This window comes from Clarias gariepinus, chromosome 4 (genome assembly GCF_024256425.1).
Source record: "Clarias gariepinus isolate MV-2021 ecotype Netherlands chromosome 4, CGAR_prim_01v2, whole genome shotgun sequence".
Lineage (NCBI taxonomy): Eukaryota > Metazoa > Chordata > Actinopteri > Siluriformes > Clariidae > Clarias > Clarias gariepinus.
This window is the reverse complement of record NC_071103.1, coordinates 13793698-13812481: the sequence shown is the minus strand read 5'-3', so window position 1 is coordinate 13812481 and position 18784 is coordinate 13793698. Positions and strand designations below refer to the sequence as shown.

Below are 18784 nucleotides of genomic sequence, written 5' to 3'. Positions count from 1 at the left end.
AATATTCCGATTCGATATTACACCCCCCGCGTTTTGTTAAAATTTGGAACCTTCAAAAAAGTTTAATAAGTAATTAAATGTAACCAGCTCCTTATAACATTACTTTTCTTCAAATACAAGAGTATCTCTGTGATCCGCCATAAGTGTTGATTAGCATTTATTATTGAGCGCGCGAGTTGAGTGACTGCGAGCACGTGGGGCTTCTAACGCACGCGATTTTCAACTAATTGGCGCGCGCAGTATTTTCAGACTGGTATAAGCGTACTGTATGTAAAGCGTGAGTTTGAAATTACAGTGGTACCTCGGCATACGAAGAATGCAGCATTTTGTAGCCTTAAGTATTTTCGCCCTTTAGAAAAGAAATTTTGGAAGAAATCATTTTTGGCATTTGAGCAAGCCGAACCGAGCCCAACCCAGTAAGTGGCGCATATGTCCGGGAGCCGCTCAAAACGTCAGTGGGAAGCCAAGCAAAGCATTTTTACATATTTTTTGTGCATTTTGTGCAAGATTGAGTAAAGACATAGCACCATGGGTCCCAGGAATGTTAGCAAGGACGGTAGCAATAAGAAAAAGGAGACACTTTCAGTTTCATTTTTAAAGCAGCTGGTGCCAAGAGGAATCATAAATTAAGGTTAAGTGAGGGTTAATGTCTATTAATGTTATATTTTACTTCATTTTTTAATGTTTTGATATTTTTATATGCAATAATATGATAGTAGTGTTGGAAAGTCGTAATATTGGTAATATTTTGGGGTGGCTGAAAGGGCTTATCTGCTTTTACATTATTTCCTATGAAAAAATGCATTTCACAATATAAAATTGAAAGAAAAGGTAGATCAAAGCTCTTACCGTGCAGAATTTTTAATAATAAAAAAAAAAAGCTCTGAAGCTTCTGCACTCTGTACAGTATCATTTATATCTGAGACTGATCGTCCAATTACCAGCCATGGCCAATCAAACTGAAAACCAGCCAATTCTATTCACTGGCCGATCTACTTGCTCTTCACTATTATAAAGGTTTTGAAGTCAATGTGGAGATACTGTACGTAAATCGTCTCACAAAAGAATCGTGATTTATCACCAAATTGATTCCCCTGATCTTTATCATCCACAAATAGCATTTACCCCATATACCTCTTACACAATTACAAATTATTACATAAATAGGATAGTATGTGAGAATAGTGTAATAGGTACTGTTTTTGCTTATTTATTTTTTTTATTTGACATTATTTTTATGTCCAAAGTGCAAAATTAACTTTTAAAAAATGACTGACAGTTTGTTGAGCATGATAATTTACTAATATTAACAATTATAGTGAAACTAAACAGACTATAGACATATTCACAGTTCTTGTTCATGTTACACTTTGGCCGTCAACATGACAGCATATTAGTTTACAGTTGTCCAACATTCTTCAGCACATCATCTTGTATTGATGTGTATTCTTAAAAAAAAAAAACATATCTGTGGTGTGTGTGGTGTATGAAACAACTCCCTCTATGGGCTGGTGAGGAAGTCTCACCTAATTCTAGGTAATGCAATGTCTAAAACACTTCAATACTGAAGGAAGAGGACAACATAAAAAACATTAACCATTGCACCGAAAAACTATTTTACCACACACATTTGCCAGTCGATTTTTGCTAAGAAGCATGACCTTCCCTTTCATTTCATTATCCTGATAGCTGAAAGTTACAGACCTAAATGACTGCTTTAGGTTAAGTCACCTGGATCATAAAAGGCATAATTAAAAATCGGTGTCTCATCAAAGACTCAGGTTGCTGGTAGTTAGTAGTGTGCATTGGTTAGTAGGAGCACGTGCGTGTGGGTTGTGTCTTGGAGCTCTTCACAGGCTTCATTTGGAGATTCCTTCAGTGCTTAAGTGTTAGGTCCCATTCACGCTGGCTGATAGTCTGCTCTCAGTTTCCAGCATCTTCTGCTCCTCAGATGCCACTTCAGGTGATGCAGTGCCTTCTTTGTCCATGCTCCTTAATCCTACTGAAACTCCTTCTGTTCCTTCCGTCAAACTGCTGGTACTAACCTCAATAATAACTATACCTTCCCCTCCCTCTAACTGAAAAATGCTTCCCATTTGCCCTGCTCCTGTCCCAGTGACTCCACCAGGACTGCTAAAACTGCCCCCTGTCTCAGAACTGCTGCCCCCACCTTCTATTACTGCAATCATTTGAACACTTTCTCCACTCCCTCCGCCTGCATCTATTTTGGCCTCACTGCCTAATTTGAACACAACCTCCTGTCCACCAAGAGGCATTAAGGCTTGGGCAGAATGACAAGAAAGACCCAAATCTTCACTAGGGCCATCAGGAAAACCAGAATTTGGTGGGATGTCATCATCACTTTGTGCATCTGTTTGGAAATGAAGAACAAATGATTTCTCTTCCACCCCAACACCTTCTTCAAACCCTTCCAATCTTTCACTTTCTCTTGCTGCACTCCAATCTTGAAGCAAGTTAAGAGAAACCATGCCAGTCTTCTCCTTATCTCCATCACCCTCCATCTCTTCCTCTGACTGAAATCGAAGGACATACGATTTCTCCCCTCTGTCTTCACTTCCTTCTGCCCCTTGTTCACTTTCCCCTTCAAAATGCAACACATACGACCTTTCTCCCTCCACCCCTTCATCCATCTGTACCTTTACCTCCATCTCAGCTCCTTGCGCCCTCTCCTTATTCTCCTTCTCAAAACATAGAACAAAGTGCTCCTCTTGTAGAGGATCAGTAAGCTTCTCCACTTCCTCTGCAGCAGATGCATTTTTAAGGTCACCTGTCAAAATACAGTGGCTGTTGGTTGGAGAAGTAGTGGGTGTTACTGCTGATACAGTGACTGTAGCAGGAGTAGAAGGTGTGTTAGGCACAGGGTCTAAGTTCAGTGGTGGTACAGATGTTTGAATATTAGACAGCTGGGACAAGGTTGTTGATGATGCAATAGAAGTAGCAGTTGTGGATGTTGAAATATTGGAAGGAACTAAACCTTGAGTTGCTGGGACAGATGCTGTCTGCACCAAGGACCCTGATTTCTGAGTTTTAGTTTTGCGCCCACGTCTGGTTCTAGGGCTCCTGGTGTGGCTTAGGGTTCCTAAAATTGGTTTAACTGTTGTGTTTTGAGATGGGGCAGTGATAACAGGAGCACTGTTGTTGGTAAAAATAAACCTCTGCTGGGTCTGGAGTGGTTGAAACTGTGATAACTGGGTTTGGGCTGGAGCTAAAGTGGCTATCTGTGGCACTGATGATACTGTTTGCACCAAGGGGAGGGCCTGTGGTGTTGAGGGAGCAGAAAGAGGATTCCCATTGGATGCTGTGGGAACTAGAATGAGACTCGGCTGGCTCCCATTGGTGGACTGGCACTGAAGAAGCAGGAAGTTCTGGGATGGCAGTTGTGGTGGTGGAGGAGGTGGTGGAGGTGGTGGTGGTGGTGGAGGAAGAGGAGCAGGCCGTGTGGGTGTTGGATTGGACAGTGGGATCAGCTGCAGTCCTGTAGGTGTCTGTATCATGAAATAATTTTGTGACGTGTTTGGAGGAATGTCCAAATTTGATGGTGAGAGAATAAGTGTGGAATTCCCTTCATTAGAAAACAGAGAATTAAGCCCTCCTGCTGCATTCATGTTTAGACTCAGAGTAGTGGTTGACATGTCTGAGGTCCCGCTGCCGTTCTTAGCTGTTTTTCCCGCTTCTTTAGTGCACGTGGCCCCTCCACCGCTGCTATGCGTCCGCAGATGGCGCTGCAGGTAGGAGTGCATGACGAACTCTTTGCCACAGCGCTGACACTTGTAGTCTTTGCGTGAGGAGTGTGTGCGTAGGTGAAGCTGAAGATTAGAGGAGTGTGTGAAACTCTTGTGGCATTGTGCGCATTGGAAAGGCCTTTCACCCGAGTGTGTGCGCTCATGCTGCTTTAGGTTGGAGGTTTGGGAAAAGGCCTTGCCACACACAGAGCAGGCGTGTGGTCGCAGGCCTGAGTGCAACTGGCTGTGTCGCCTCAGACAGCTGGTGTTCTTGAACGATTTGCCACATTCTTGGCACACATATGGTCGCTCGCCAGTGTGCTGCCGCAAATGGTACTGGTAATGCGAACTCCACTTGAAGGTCAGAGGGCAGTAAGGACATTGGAAGGCTCGCACTCCTGTGTGCACCTGCACACACAACAGACAAGAAGGTGAAAGCCTGGATTTGTATTAGCATTTGTAATAGTTATAAGTAACCAGGTGGAAGAAAAGGCATCACATAAAGTCAGCAAAATAATTACATCTGATTAACAAATGCTAACATTAATATTTGTAAATCCAAAGTGTGAACAGAACTCAAAGAAATCCGAAATCCTACTATACTCTGGTCATAACATGATTACATACTTTGTTAATTGGCATGGTTATCACCATGGACCACCCGATACGATATTATCAGTATACCTAGGTGCCGATTAAATTTGTGTGATACAATAAGTATTAAAATTTTATCAATATTCTGACTCGCTGTCTTTTTTTTTGTTTTTCAGATTTCATTACAAACTTAGCAGCTAATTCACACCTACCATTCTGGGTTGCTGTGCTATTATGGAAGTATAACAGTGCCAAAATTGCTCAAAGTAAAAAAGCACGTTGAATTACATGAACTGAACTAAACCTTATTGCAATAAAAATGTTTAAAAAATCTTTACAACATTTCCTGTAAATGTAAGTCAAGCATTTAAAATTATATAGAAAAATATTGAACCAACCAAATAGCTGTTCGAAAATAAAATTAATGGTTAATGTTATTTTTCAACCTCACAAATTCAGGCTGCCAAAGTCAGGTATTAAAATTCAAGCCAAATTTCAGGAAAAAAAAAAAAATTCAGGCCATCACATCTGGGATATCACAGGAAGATTCCTGCTTTCTGCTCCCTGTGCAGTCTACTACTCGGGGAACTAACTACAACCTTCAATGTAAACATATATCAACTTAAAATTTATTTTAAAACATTGATTTTGCAGTGTTTACCCTTTGATGTATGGACAGTAGAGAAGATCTCTTAAAGCTTTTTCCACACTCTGTGCAGCGGTATGGCCTCTCTCCTGTATGGTCTCTCATGTGGTAGCGCAGACCTGAAGAGCCCTTAAAGGATTTCCCACATTCCAAGCACCGATATGGCCTCTCTGTGACCAAGAAAAAGAAAAACAGTGACAGAGAAGTCTTAGACATTTTAGGAATTAGACACTCAGGAATTATTAGCAGTCCAAGATAAAACACTCTTCATTTCTTTAATAACATTTTTTGCCTTGAAATAAGGCATAATAACCAGAACTAAGTGAAAATTAGCAAATAAAACACTAATCATTATGGTTGCATTTTCTTGTTTTACCTTTTCCCAGATTCAGATTTAAGAGCATTTAGGCATCCACTCATCTTTTAAGAACTCGTATAACTCACCATTATTTGCAGCAGAGCCTTTGCTCCCACCTCCTCTTCTTCCAGTCTTCCCTGATGCCCTGTTGGTTGGTTTCACAGCTTGCTTCTCTCCCTCTTCTGTGACAGCAATGAGGCTGACATGGATTTCCCTTTCTCCCTCTGCCTCTGGCTCCTCTGCCTCTCTCTTGGAAGAGGATGATGAAGACAGGGGCAGTGAAAGAGACAGTGAAGGAGGGCAGACAATTTCAGCCTCTGCCTCAGTCAGCAGTCTCTGCTCCTCGGTGTGTGAGAGCTGGTGGGTAAGAAGGGACGAGAGTAGGGGGAAGGAGCGGTCACACACAGAGCAGCTGAATTGAGATCTGGACTCGGACAGTGCCAGAGGGTGCACCTGGTTGAAGAAGAATGCAGAGAATATTTCACCCATGACAATCATGATAATAATTGTATTTCTATTCTTTTCTAATATTAGTATTCTCGCACTGACTCTTGAACCCCAAACAGGACCTTAGTGGTCATGCAGTGTTCTCCATATCAATTAGTACCACTTACCTGTGCAATATGTCTGCTCAGTGAGCTGCTGTTCTTGAAGCTTTTACTGCAGTAGGCACACTCTGTTGTGTCCACTATGGAGGTGGGGACATCTGAGGGCATCTGGGCCACGGAGCTGGTAAAGCTCTGAAGCAGGTCATATTGAACCTGGCTGGCTCCACCCCCAAGACCACCCAATCCAAGCAGTTCTGTTCCCTGCCCTGTCTCTGCCACTGTTGTGGTTTCCACAACCTCCTCAAAGTCTGCCAACAAGGGGGCCATCCCAACTAAAGAAACCCCACCTCCCTGAGCCTCTATGTCATCACACCTGGTGTCTTCACCCCCATCAGCCACCCCCAAACTATGTAGATGCAAGGCTTGATGTTCTTCCAAGTGTGTTTGGGTTCCAAATGTTTCGCTGCAGCTACCACAGCTGTACAACAGCACGTTAGAATCCGTTTCCGTTGACTCCTCTATGCTCACCTGTACATGCTCTGAGCCTGTGGCGGTCAAGACATTCTGACTGCCTTCAGCTGAGGACTCGGGCACAGGGTGGGATAAGAAGACCTGACTGGTTCCCCCTTCCTGCCCACCTACAAGGCCCACCATGTCTGATATTGTCATTTCAACCGCCTTCAAATCGTCTGAGGTTGCCCCTCCGAGCACCACCTCAACACTTGCCGGTGACCCTACCTTTCCTGTCTTCCCCACACCTTGAGCCTTGACCTCTATGTGAGAGTTGCGATGAAGTGCCAGGTTGGAGGAGTGTGTGAAGCTGCGACCACACTCACCACAGATGTACGGCCTCTCGCCGGTATGTATGCGCATGTGTTGCCTCAGGTTGGTTGACTGGCTGAAAGCCTTGCTGCACACCATACAAACATAAGGCTTGACACCTAAATGCACGTTCTTGTGTCTACGCAGGCTGCTGGAGTTCTTGAAGGCTTTGGGACATCTGTCACATGGATAGGGGCACTCGCCTGTGTGTTGCCGTAGGTGATATTGGTAGTGAGAGCTCCACTTGAAGGTAAGAGGGCAGTAGGGACACTGGAAGGTACGCAAACCTGTATGCACACTGCGATGAACCTAAAAATAAAATGAACAGAAAATAAACCCAATTTAATTGGCATCAAAACATGTGTTCTCTCCCCTCTTCCTCCTCACGTTAAATCCTAATAACAAAGTAACTGTTAAATTATACATTATCGATGAAACAAAATGCATCTATTCATATGCATATGGTAGGTCTGCTCTGTATCTGTTGTTTTACAAGAAATGCTGGTGGCCTTGACACTACCAGGTATTGCTTACCTGGAGGAGAGATGACCGCTTAAATGCTTTACCACAATCCTCACATTTATAAGGTTTCTCTCCTGAATGAGACCTAGTATTAAGTGGAAAAAAAAAATTGTTAAACACATTAAATCATCATTTAGATTTGTAAAGTAAACCGTTTAATATCTTACCTCTGGTGATAAAGCAGAGCTGATGAGCCTTTGAAAGCCTTGGGGCAGAGGTTACAGCGATACGGCCTTTCGTTGTTATGGCTACGCTGATGGTGTGCCAACCTGGAAGACCACTTAAAACTCTTCCCACAATCTAGACACTGGAAGGGGTGTTCAGGATTTTGGGATCCCATCGTCCCAGGAGACGTCGACGACGTTACCATTTCGACGCTTGTAAGCACGACAGTTTCTGTCCCCTTCTCTTCCTGTCCACCTTTCTCTTCATCGTTCTCCTCGTCGTCCACTGGGGGAAGGAGCGATGGAAAAGGAGAGAGGGAAGAGGGAGTCTGGCTGGGAAGAAGCTCAGTTTGGACAACCAGGGTAGCGACTGAGTTGGCCATCGTACCCTAAGAGCAGCGAAGGGTGCTCTGGGTTGGAGTGCAACTGACTAGTTTTGTGGACCCTCCTGATTTACGGTAGCCATTCCAGATGTTTAGTGAAGTGCAGAATATGATGAGAATGATGATTTGTATCCCAGCTGAAATAAGTACTGAAACTTCTTTACTTCAGTTTCCAGAACTATATAGATAAAAATAATAATAATCGAGCAAGTCACATTAGTACACCATTTCACACAACTCATGAATCATGTGCTTAAACCAAACATAAATGTAGAGATGCAGCTGTAGCCTAATTCTCCCATTAGTCAATTATACCAAGTCTTGTTATAAGCAGGTAGAAAGGCTGTTTAGCATTGTGTGTATTCTTGTTCAACTCATTCTTTTATGCAATGGTTCACAGCACCACATGGGTAATGATGTCATACTTCACACTTCTATTATAAAGTTTTTGATTTTTTTATGAATGGTGCTTTACAAGTGAAAATTTTATTTTATTTGTATAACGTTTTTAACAATGATAATGGTCACATCTACAAAGCAGCTTTATAGATTGAAAAAATATGGAAATAAATTAGAAAGAAATATGAGGACATAAAAATATATTAAATTTAAATATTTAAATATATACTAATACAATTAGTTTGTCCCTAATGATTAACCCGAGGGTGACAGTGGTAGGATATATTCCCTAAGATGACAATAGGAAGAAATTTTGAAAGGAACCAGTCTCATTTGGATAATATCAGACAGTATGATCATAAATCATAAAATTTCTGTCCCTAACTTTTTTTAGACTAATGTTTTGTTCTGTTAATTTTTGCCAAATTTAAAGAAAGAATACTAATTTAGGTGAACATCGCAGCCATGCTTTATCAGCAGTAAGAGATTATGTGGGCTTTAGTGTTGAAAGAACACTTCAGAGAAACAACTAAAAGGACAATGAGTGCATAGTCATGTAAAATATTTCCTATAAATGTTTTCTAAAGCATGTTTGCATTTCTTTGAATTCAGCATAAAACAATAAATTTTTTAGAATTTATTTTTTTGTACCTGTAATTAAAAACAGTATCAATATAATTTTTTTTTTTAATTGCTTAACCTTATGTGGTGTACGTACAGTATGTTTCTCTTTATTGTTGCCTAATGACTAACGGCAGTAAGGGGTCTGGGTTCGATTTCCACCTGTACGCATGGAGTTTGCATGTTCTCCTTGTGTTTGATGGGTTTCTTCTGGGTACTCTGGTTTCCTCCCACAGTCCAAAGACATGCAGATTAGTTCAACTGTAAATGAGCGTGCGAGTATTTATGTGTGTATGTGTGTGTGTGTGGCCTGCGAGGGATTTCCTCATGCCCTGTCCCCTGTGATAGGCTCCAGGCCCCCCGACACTCTGTATACAGGATAAAGCGGTATAGACGATGAGTGAGTATAATGTGAACTGTGAACTTCATACTTTTTATCGAACAGAAAGAGGTCTGGATCTGACAGTCCTCATATGAAAATCGCACAAGCATACACATTCATAAATTTTCTCCTGAATTAAGAAATCTTATCATTCAGGCAAATATAGTCAGGGAAAAATTTCATGTCTTTAAATGGAAACATTCAGTTCTCAAGAGGTTAATGTTAAATCTGTTTGATTTCTATTTCCCTTAAAAAAAAAAAAAAACTTCAACTGAGACCAATCTCTCTACATATAGGGGCCCAAACATATTTACACATACTTTAACAGTTGTTAAATTGTTGAAGCCCTTTTTATTAAACTTAAATTCAATTATGTGTAGTATTATATTTCCACTAAAGACGTCAGTAGTCGTATCATCGTTAATGCAATGATGCGACAGTCGGAAGCGAGGCATATATTTTTGCATGTTGAAGTGTGTATACATTTTTTATATTTCATGTATATTAACTTTATTGTGTTCATGATAGGAAAAACATATATATATATATATATATATATAGTGCAATAATCTCTGTATAACATGTGGCTTTTCACAGCATATTTATCATTTCAAAATGATCACTATCTTAAAACAACAAGGTCACGTGACTGAACATTTACCCACAATCCACGTGCTTTAAAAGCTATTCTGTGCTGTACTTCACCTAAACAGACTTTGACTGTAAGGTGTGTAAATGAGTAAAATGATGTAAATAACCAGGCTGATAAGTGATGAGCATTTCCCCTTTAAACTCCCTCCTCCTCCTCTTCCTCTGTCCCTCCCTCCTGTTCTGTATCGGTGTCCCTGCTGCGTTGTCTCGGGGAAATGAAAAAACCCAAAGATTAAGACAAAAACAAATCAACTGCCAGACACCTACACTCCGCGTCATATATAATATTGTACGAGTAAACCTTTGCTCACCCAGCCTGGCGGATTCCTGCCGGTATTAGTGCAGTCCCGAGCCGGCCTTCCCGCATCCATCTCACTGCCCGTCTGGGTTTCTCACGCCTCGCGGTATATCTCCATATTTCTGCACGTCCACGATGCACGTTATGACTTAGCGGTAATTACTAATTGTACTAAACAGTTTTGATGTATTGAAATGAGGCTGGAGTCCGCAGTGATACTCCATACAACCTTAACAATAATGTCGAGCACAAACTAACCAACAGTCACCCGCCTGCTTCCGGCTCTCAGCAACGCGCCACGCGATTGGTCCGTTCCTCCTCCTAACTCGCGCATGCTATTGGTCAAAAAGCTCAGCACTAATAAATTGATTCAAAAGGTCTACAAATGTTCTCCAAGAGGGTTTAAACTCATAATAATTTTAGTTTGGGATTATATCCCGTTATTGTTTAGATCTTAACAAGCTGTTAACAGTGTGTCTGGGAAATGTAGTTTTTAAGGCGAGGCCTGTTGCTCATCATAGTGCCCACTATCCTGTACATTTGAACATTTCTTCACTGATCTAACACACCCACCTCTCCCTGAGGAAGGACTGTTTAATCGAGTGTGTTAGAACAAGTGCTAAAAGTGGGTATTCCAGGGCGTGGGTGTCGCTAGACCTCTTTAACTGGAACACCAGTTAAAGCAAATCTTTTAACAAGCATCTATATTTTGGCCAATTATTTTTGTTCCATCCTCCATAGACCTTGAGTCTATCCCCGGAGACTTTGGGTACAAGGCAGGGTACACCAAATCTGCATGTCTTTGGACTGTGGAAGGTACCCGGAGTTCCCAGAGGAAACCCATCTAGCTGGGAGAACATGCAAACTTTATGGACATAGGAAACCTGGTGCTTACCTCTAAGCCTTGTCTCTCGCACACACACACAACGGGCAATTTGGAATGTCAGCTTAACCAACATGTTTTTAAAATGTGAGAGGAAACCAGAGTACTAGGAGAAAACACACTTAGTACAGGAAAACACGCCATAACCGAGCCCCCAACTTGGAAGGTGCACGGCCACAGTGCTACGCCACCATGCCGCCGAAGATTAATTCACATTTCAAATTAGTATAGTATTTTATTCAATCAACAATGTCAGTGCAATACAGTTTAATTCAAAATACATCACAGCATAAGTGTGTTTAAGTCATGCATTAACTTCCCCAGGATTGGGTTATATCTAGCATCACTTCTGCTAGTAATTGGTACTATAGATTCAAGGTTTCCACCAGGTTCAACCAGCAGTGGTTCCTCACTAGATGGCACTAAAACAGGTCAAAATGTATTAAGTTTAGGCTTTAACCACCAAAAGCTGACAAAAGATAAAAGCTAATTCTGAGACAGTCTTTGCCATTAAATCCTTTATTGTATCTGACACATCCTTGACACATTTTGGTCAAACAGTAATGTCATTTACAGCATGTGAGGCGATGCAGTTGAACATTAAAATTTCATTAGCAATGATAAAGTCTGATTATAAGTAGTATAAAAGTATAAAAATTACAGAAGGCTTGCTTCTTTTCAGTGAAAATAAATAACACGAAAACATAATAAATAGTATATCAAAATATGAAAAAAAAAAATAAAAACAGAAGAATTTTGATATTGCGATACAATTTCCAGAGCAAAGGGCCTTATATTATAGAAAACTATAATATAAAACACATTTGCACTGTACATATAACAATTTACATTCAGGGTGTTGCCTGTACATCAGTACATTACCAAATAATCACGATAACACAATACATAGTATTTTAAGGCTTGGGTTGGTTTTTTTTTTTCCCTTTCATTTAACATTGCCTAAAAACATGTTAGCCGTCAATGCGTTTCATCTGAATTGGAGGATCCAAAACACAAACCCAAATATACTGTGCAAAGAAGGAGACAAAAAATGGGAGAAAAAGGCAGCAATGGTGTAAGGTCAGTGCTTTGTGACACTTTTTTCCCCCAGTTTGCCAATTTATCTTACGCTAACAGACACCTTACAAACCCAGCAATATTGCTACATCTAGTGGCAAAACAATCTAGGTAACAATCGTGAGCACTTGCCTCTCTAATAATAATAAAAATAATTAAAAACAATAATATAATAATAATAATAACAGAAAAGGGACAAGAGGAAAAATAAAAATTTTTTAAAAGAAGGCAGTTTTTTTTTAAGAATGGCTAGAAGACAGTATTATAGAAATGAAAGAAATATGGAAAACAGAAAGACAGTACATTTTACTTTTAAATTTAAACATAACTGGTAAAGAAAATGACGGTGATTTTTTTTTCCTCAAAGAATCAAATAAATAATGACACCAAATAAATAACTAAATAACCGCTTAATAAATAAATAAATACATAAATAATGAATAGGCTGATTTAAAAAAAAAGATAAAGAGCGAGCAAAGAAAGTGAAATTTTGATGAATTTGCGCAGATGATCAGAAGCAGGCTGTTGGCAGTGATGTGTCGCTGTAGTCCGAACACACACAACAGTGGCAGACAGGTGGCGCTCTCGTGTTTGCACTGTGGCTTCAATGTGCCTATGACTACAGATCAGTGTCGACACCGTCGCTGCCGTTTGATCAGCTCACATATGCACCAGGCTGGTAGTTCATAGAGGGTTGAAGGAATGGTCATTTGCTGTAGTGTAGGAATGGTGAGCCGTGATTGGCTGCGGGTTTAACGGCAGCCCTCATGCCTGCATCTTAGACTTGAGGCTGAGGAAAGCACGTGCTGCCCAATCACAGAAATGCCTGAACCTTTGAAGGAGCACCTGTGAAGACTGATTCATCTCCCACTGCGAGGAGGGTTGAGGCGGGAGGGAGGGAGAAGGTACGGTGATCCGAGGGGCATCTACTTGCAGCATCTGAAAACAGATATGCAGAACGGCATATGTCAAAGGAGACTAAAAATGTTATAAAATTATTATTATCATCATTATTATCAATGCCTTAAGCTTGGGTTTTAAATGATGTCTTACAGTGCTATATATACCACCAGTCAAAATTTGTTCAATATATGCAATATATTTATCAAATATGTATCAAATATATAAAAAAAAAAGTTTGTTCAATATATGCAATAATCTCCTATAAACAGTGGATCTTGAGATGCGTCTACTATTTATGCTTTGTAAAGCCTCCATAATGGCTCTAACCTGAGGTCATCATGTATCATGGTGCTTGGTGGGTTTTGCAAATGCACAATACTGTTCTTTTAGGAACTATTCCAGAACAGCTGATCTTTGTGTCTTAAAACAACAACTACTTGTTGGTGTTGATGAATTACCCATCACCATATGATATTTATTTCAAAGTTAATGAAATGTTATTTCAAAGTAAAAAACAAAACATAATTGCTCTAGCAGATGGAGAATAATTCCAAACATTTGTCCAATCTTTTGACTTGTACAATATATACCACAATATAGTGTTGGGCTTTTTTTGTTACCTGGCGTTGTAGTAGGCCGATGAGACTCTTAATGTGCGAGATCATCTCGCTCAGCTTTGATGCTGTGGAGTGATGGTGCTTCTGTGTCACCTTGTTCAGCCACTCAAAATGGTGCTCGAAATTCTTGAAGTCGGCATGGAGCTGAGAGAGTGTAGGCTTTAACTGCAAAAAATATAAATAGTACATTTGATTAGATTAGGTATGTACAAATTCCAAACCAAACTATTGTAATTCAGCCTCGAAAAACACTATTAGCCCCTTCTTTTATAGCCATGATGACATATATAGTTACTTTCAATGACATAACATTTTGCAAACAAGCTACTTATGTTATCTTACAATCAGTCAAAAGTCGCGTAACCGTGTGCAAAATTAAGAGATTGATAAACCACACAGCAGACAGAGTCTGGCTAAAAGTTTACCTCCAGTGAGCTGAGGTCATTGGCTCTGCTGTTGATGGCTGGAAGAGACTTGAACCTGTGGTGGTCGATCACTGGCTCACCCTTGTGGTCGTTCTGAAATAGAGGGCCAAAAGGATAGAAAAGCCTTCAGTAAACAGATAAAACACATGCTCACAAGGGAAACGCTGTCCACAAAAGCAACGTCATGATACTGTGCAGAATTTCCCATGCTTAGAGGTGACCTGATCCAAGAACAGCACCCGGTGACCGAAGTGCTAAAACTGGCGACCTAGCGAAGATGCCTCCCGCTCTCGAATCAGTAGCAGGAGGCATCATCCAGCAACACCACAGAATTACAGTGCATCAGAGTCACCGAGAGTTCACCAGGGTACAACCCTTGAAAGTCAACAAGAAAAGTTTGTGACCTGAAGCCACAGGATGTTTTGTAGAGGAAGAATAACAGCATTTGCAATGAGTAAGGCTCTTGGAGCAGAATACACAACATTGGGATGTAGGGAAACTCCAGGGTCAGGCCTAAAAAAAGGAGCAATGACATACAGACCCAAAACAGGCCCCTTTTCTTCATTCCGACCACTAGAGGGAGACAGAAACATTTACAGGAGAGGTTGTTAGGCAAGCAGTGGTTGGTTTTGGTAGGATAAACTGCTTAGCTCCTGTTTGTTAATGTGTTTAAAGGGCATAAACAAGAGCTAAACTGTATTGCTATGCATGTAGTTACTCCATTCATGGCCAGGAAAAAAAATACAGACATCAGGAGCACATATGTAGTGCTGATCAGCTGATTAGGCGACAGGTGTAACGCACACTATGCGTCATCGAGGTGTCATCAGATGAGAAAAACAACATTATGAGCTTCTCAGGGCATCAAAATCCAATTTCCTCTTCCATTCCTTTACTGTTTGTCAGTGTCAATGTGTTTTTTCCTTCTTGTGTTGTTGCTGTTTTTTTGGAAAACATTCCACGATGCCTTGTTTTCTTTCTCTCATTACGAAAGACGCAATCACACATTCCATCCACTGCTTTCGTTCATTACTCATTGCTCCCTGTCACTGCTTTGAATCTAACATGATCTTTCCTCCTAGACATCCATAGTGTTCCCTGATCCACAACACACATAGGCGTTCACATCCTCCTGGATGCTCGCCTCACTCCACTGCTTTTTGTCCCCCTCTCCTCCTATGTTCCTGAATGCAAATCTGACAACGTGATAAATCTACCTGATTTCTATCGGAACCTTTTGCTGTGACAACCGAAAAGCTAAACAAGTAATCCCACACCTACACAGCCCACAGCTATTTACAACACATACACACATATATATACACAAACACACAGCCAGGCAAGCACCGAATGGAGTAAATACACCCTCACAAACTAACACACATTAACACATTCTGTGCGTGCAACCACAGCAGGCAGCACACATCGTTTTTATTGCTTTCTTGTGGGGACTTTCCATCAACTCCCAGCTATTTTTCTTTCCTAGGCTTGACCCCTGTAAAGTATAACTCCACGCAAGAAGAAAAGGAACCGAAAATAAATCCGACTTAAAAACTAACAAACTACTTCCCAGAGTGGACAGGGCCTTTTGTCGCAGGTTGCGTCTTTGATAATCATCTGCCTTCACATCTGGCGTGCAAGCACAAAGCGATGCAAACGAACACACCAAACATGACTGCATCTAATCTCCCTGGAAGCACATAGACAGTCAGGTTCGCATCAGTCTGGCTGCATCTCGACGTATTGCATACACTGGGAGTGACAGAATCCCTGATCTGATCTTGCATGTCATACCTGAGTGCATTCCCAAACCATGAAAGGGAGCAATATAACCTCAGATACAATCAAATTCAGCAAAAGAGGATGAGGTCAGAGTTTTTCGAGCTTCACAAGAGTTTTGCAGTCTGAGGGAGGCAAGGAACATCAGCGCCGCATAAAGCAATGCTTATGGTACTGCCTCACCTTTACAAGTCAACCAGAATGGAAGACTGTACTGTAGATTTTTTTTTTTCGCCTGGCTTGTGCTTGTAAACAGGCCTTCGGAAAAGCCATGGCAACGCAAGGGAGGACGTGCTTATGTTTCCGTGAGCGAGTTATAGCAGGGAGGCCTCTCTGAGGTGAAGGAAGGGTAGAATGAATGGGTTCAGTGCCCCCTAGGCTCAGACAGACCTCAATCACCTAAGAACCTGCCAAAAACCAGACCAAAAACCTGTCGCCTACTGGCACACGCTCTACGACCCAGCATAGGAAGGAACCCCAGTAGTGGATTCAGCAAGGTTCAGTGTTTAAGGCTTTACTACTGTTCTAGGTTAAGTTAAGTTTAGTCTGGGATGATGGCCAGTACCGGGCCCAAGTCCAGATCTCTGTTGTTTTAGCCTGATGGAAATGAGCGTTATCTGCACCCTCACGGATTCAAAGCCACCGCAACCTGCCACCCCTGCACTCACCATGATTAATGCAGGCCAGATGAGTTTGAAAGGCCACATGTGTGAGCTCAGAGAGAAAGAAAGGGAAAGAGTGCTGTAGCTCAGCCAGATCCCACATGCTGAATGAGGCCAATTTGAGATCTGAACACCATCAGCATTATTGAGAACGCACTGAATTCCCCCTTCTCTCACACACACACACCTCAGTCCCTTGTGCCAGGGGTTGCTTTTGTTGCCTTGGCTTCACGCCAAGCTCCAGCGTCATGTCTACTAATAAAACAATGATTAATCAACTTACGATCAGGTCGTGGGTCATCTTCTGCAGATGCCTCGTCTGGTTGGTCAGCTTGTCGAAATCGGCGTGCGGACGTCGCGCATGGGCGGGGAGCGCCGACGTAAACAACGGCAGCTGAGCCAATAGGACGGAGAAGAGCAGCGAGGAGGAGGAGTCGAGCAGCACTGCGGGGGGGAAGAAAACACCGATTGGTTCACGTGCGTCCGTCTCATCAGCGAGCGCACTGCTTACAAATCCACGCGGGGTTTTGTCCCGGCGCAAACACACACACACACACACACACACACACACACTATATCTATATCAGAGCTGGATCATGCATCACTCTGATAGATATGAGTTCTGCCAGGTGATCCCTGCGATCTGGAGACTTTATTTCGATGTGTGTTCCGATCTAAGACTGTATGAACATGTTCTGTTACTGCTGATAAACCTGACTGAACCGTGAGTGCATTTCGCTGTCATCCTGTCAATCCTGTCTACTTGTCTACTCTTTCTCTCTCTCTCTCAGTCTCTCTCACACACACACACGCCCATCAAACTGAAAGCATCACACATTGTCTTATTTAAAAAAAAAAAAAAATCGCAATATAAATAGATGGTAATGAACATTACAAAAAGAAACATTGTTATAAATATAAATAACACAGTGAGATGAAAGAGAGAGAGAGAGAGAAAGAGATCTTGTATTATGACAATAAATAATAAATTAATCCAAGAAGCAAGAAACAAATAAATGCAAGTAGCAAGAAACCAATAAATGAAAAAAGTGTTCGATAAATCATAATAATAATAATAATATGAATAATGAATAATGAAATATATTGAACACTTACGTTTCATGTTTGTTCAGATCCTTGACGCAAATAAATATGTTGCAAATAAATATTGAGTTGGATAAATAAATAAATAAAAGAGCGTTTAGAAATAATAATAATAAATAATAATAATAAATAAACGGAGTTCCGGCTCTTTGTCACGTGCTCCGAACTTCGTCCTCTTCTAATTCTTCAGTGTCCGAGCGGCGCGTGCAGAGTTAGATAGAGAGAGAGAGAGAGAGAGAGAGAGGGGGAGAGGGGAAGCCTGAGGGACTGAACAGAGGAGAAGATGGAAAGGTCCTGAGTGGATGCAGAAGTGTCTAATTTCTCCCTTTTAGAACATTTCGATTGAGCACACCAGCCTGGAACAGACACGCGAACACAAGAAAGGATGGAGAAAGAGAGAAAGAGAGAGAGAGGGAGGTGTGGAGACAGACAGACAGAGAGAGAGAGGGAGAGAGGGATGCGAGTGTGTGTGGTGCAAGTAATTTTTTGCGCAGTGAAATGTTTAGGCTTGTTTAAAACTTCCTTTTATAAAGACGTTCTGTATGACACATCCCTGAGTCACCGTGCTTCATTCATAAAAAACACACACACACGCGCACGCGCACACACACGCGCTCCTCTCTTTCTCTCTCTCTCCTCCCGCCCCTTGCCTTGCCTCTCTCTCTCTCTCTCTCTCTCTCTTTCTCTCTCTCTCTCTCTTTAATTTCAACATGTAAAAAAAATGAAATAGTACATTTTTTTGCTGCCAGTTGCTGCCGATCTCACTTTCTCTTGCTCTATCTCTCTCCCTCTGCTATCTCTCTTCCTCTGTGTCTATCACAGCAATCTTACTCTTTATCTTTTCTTCATTTATCTCCACATCTCTTCCCCTTTCTCTGTGTATCATTACAAAAAATTAAAAGGCCCATTGTTTCATGTTATATCTGTCAATCTGTGCTGCTCTCTCTCTCTCTCTCTCTCTCTCTCTTCTCCATTCACACACTCTTTCATTCTCTCTCTTTCTCTCACTCTCTCCTATTTTAACCTCAAGAATATAAATAAACAGTTAGTTCAAATACACCACATGTAGTCTAAAATAGATCATCTAATTCACGTTGAAATATAAGGAATGGACATGCACAGACACACACACATATACACACCTTTATCCCCCCCAAAATTTTATTTTAAATTTGAATCCCCTTTTTCTGCGAGTCTTTCTTT

At 41.3% G+C, this 18784-nt stretch overlaps 2 protein-coding genes across 2 annotated transcripts; both read right to left on the bottom strand.

Moving 5' to 3' along the window:
• Window positions 1-1209: 1209 nt before the first annotated feature.
• On the bottom strand, window positions 1210-10397 carry znf628 (zinc finger protein 628). Its single transcript, XM_053495220.1, has 7 exons — window positions 10145-10397; window positions 7401-7958; window positions 7246-7318; window positions 5956-7020; window positions 5428-5794; window positions 4999-5153; window positions 1210-4151 (listed from the first exon to the last, which is right to left on the bottom strand). Exons 2-7 carry the CDS (start codon window positions 7778-7780, stop codon window positions 1890-1892), a joined length of 4302 nt encoding a protein of 1433 aa, XP_053351195.1. The 5' UTR covers window positions 7781-7958; window positions 10145-10397; the 3' UTR covers window positions 1210-1889.
• A 1080-nt stretch (window positions 10398-11477) lies between these two features.
• il11a (interleukin 11a) lies at window positions 11478-18098 on the bottom strand. The gene is made up of 5 exons (XM_053493657.1): window positions 17594-18098; window positions 16761-16921; window positions 14037-14129; window positions 13615-13776; window positions 11478-13030 (listed from the first exon to the last, which is right to left on the bottom strand). The coding sequence occupies exons 1-5, from the start codon at window positions 17598-17600 to the stop codon at window positions 12857-12859; spliced, it is 597 nt and encodes a 198-aa protein (XP_053349632.1). The 5' UTR covers window positions 17601-18098; the 3' UTR covers window positions 11478-12856.
• Between the last annotated feature and the right edge of the window lie 686 nt (window positions 18099-18784).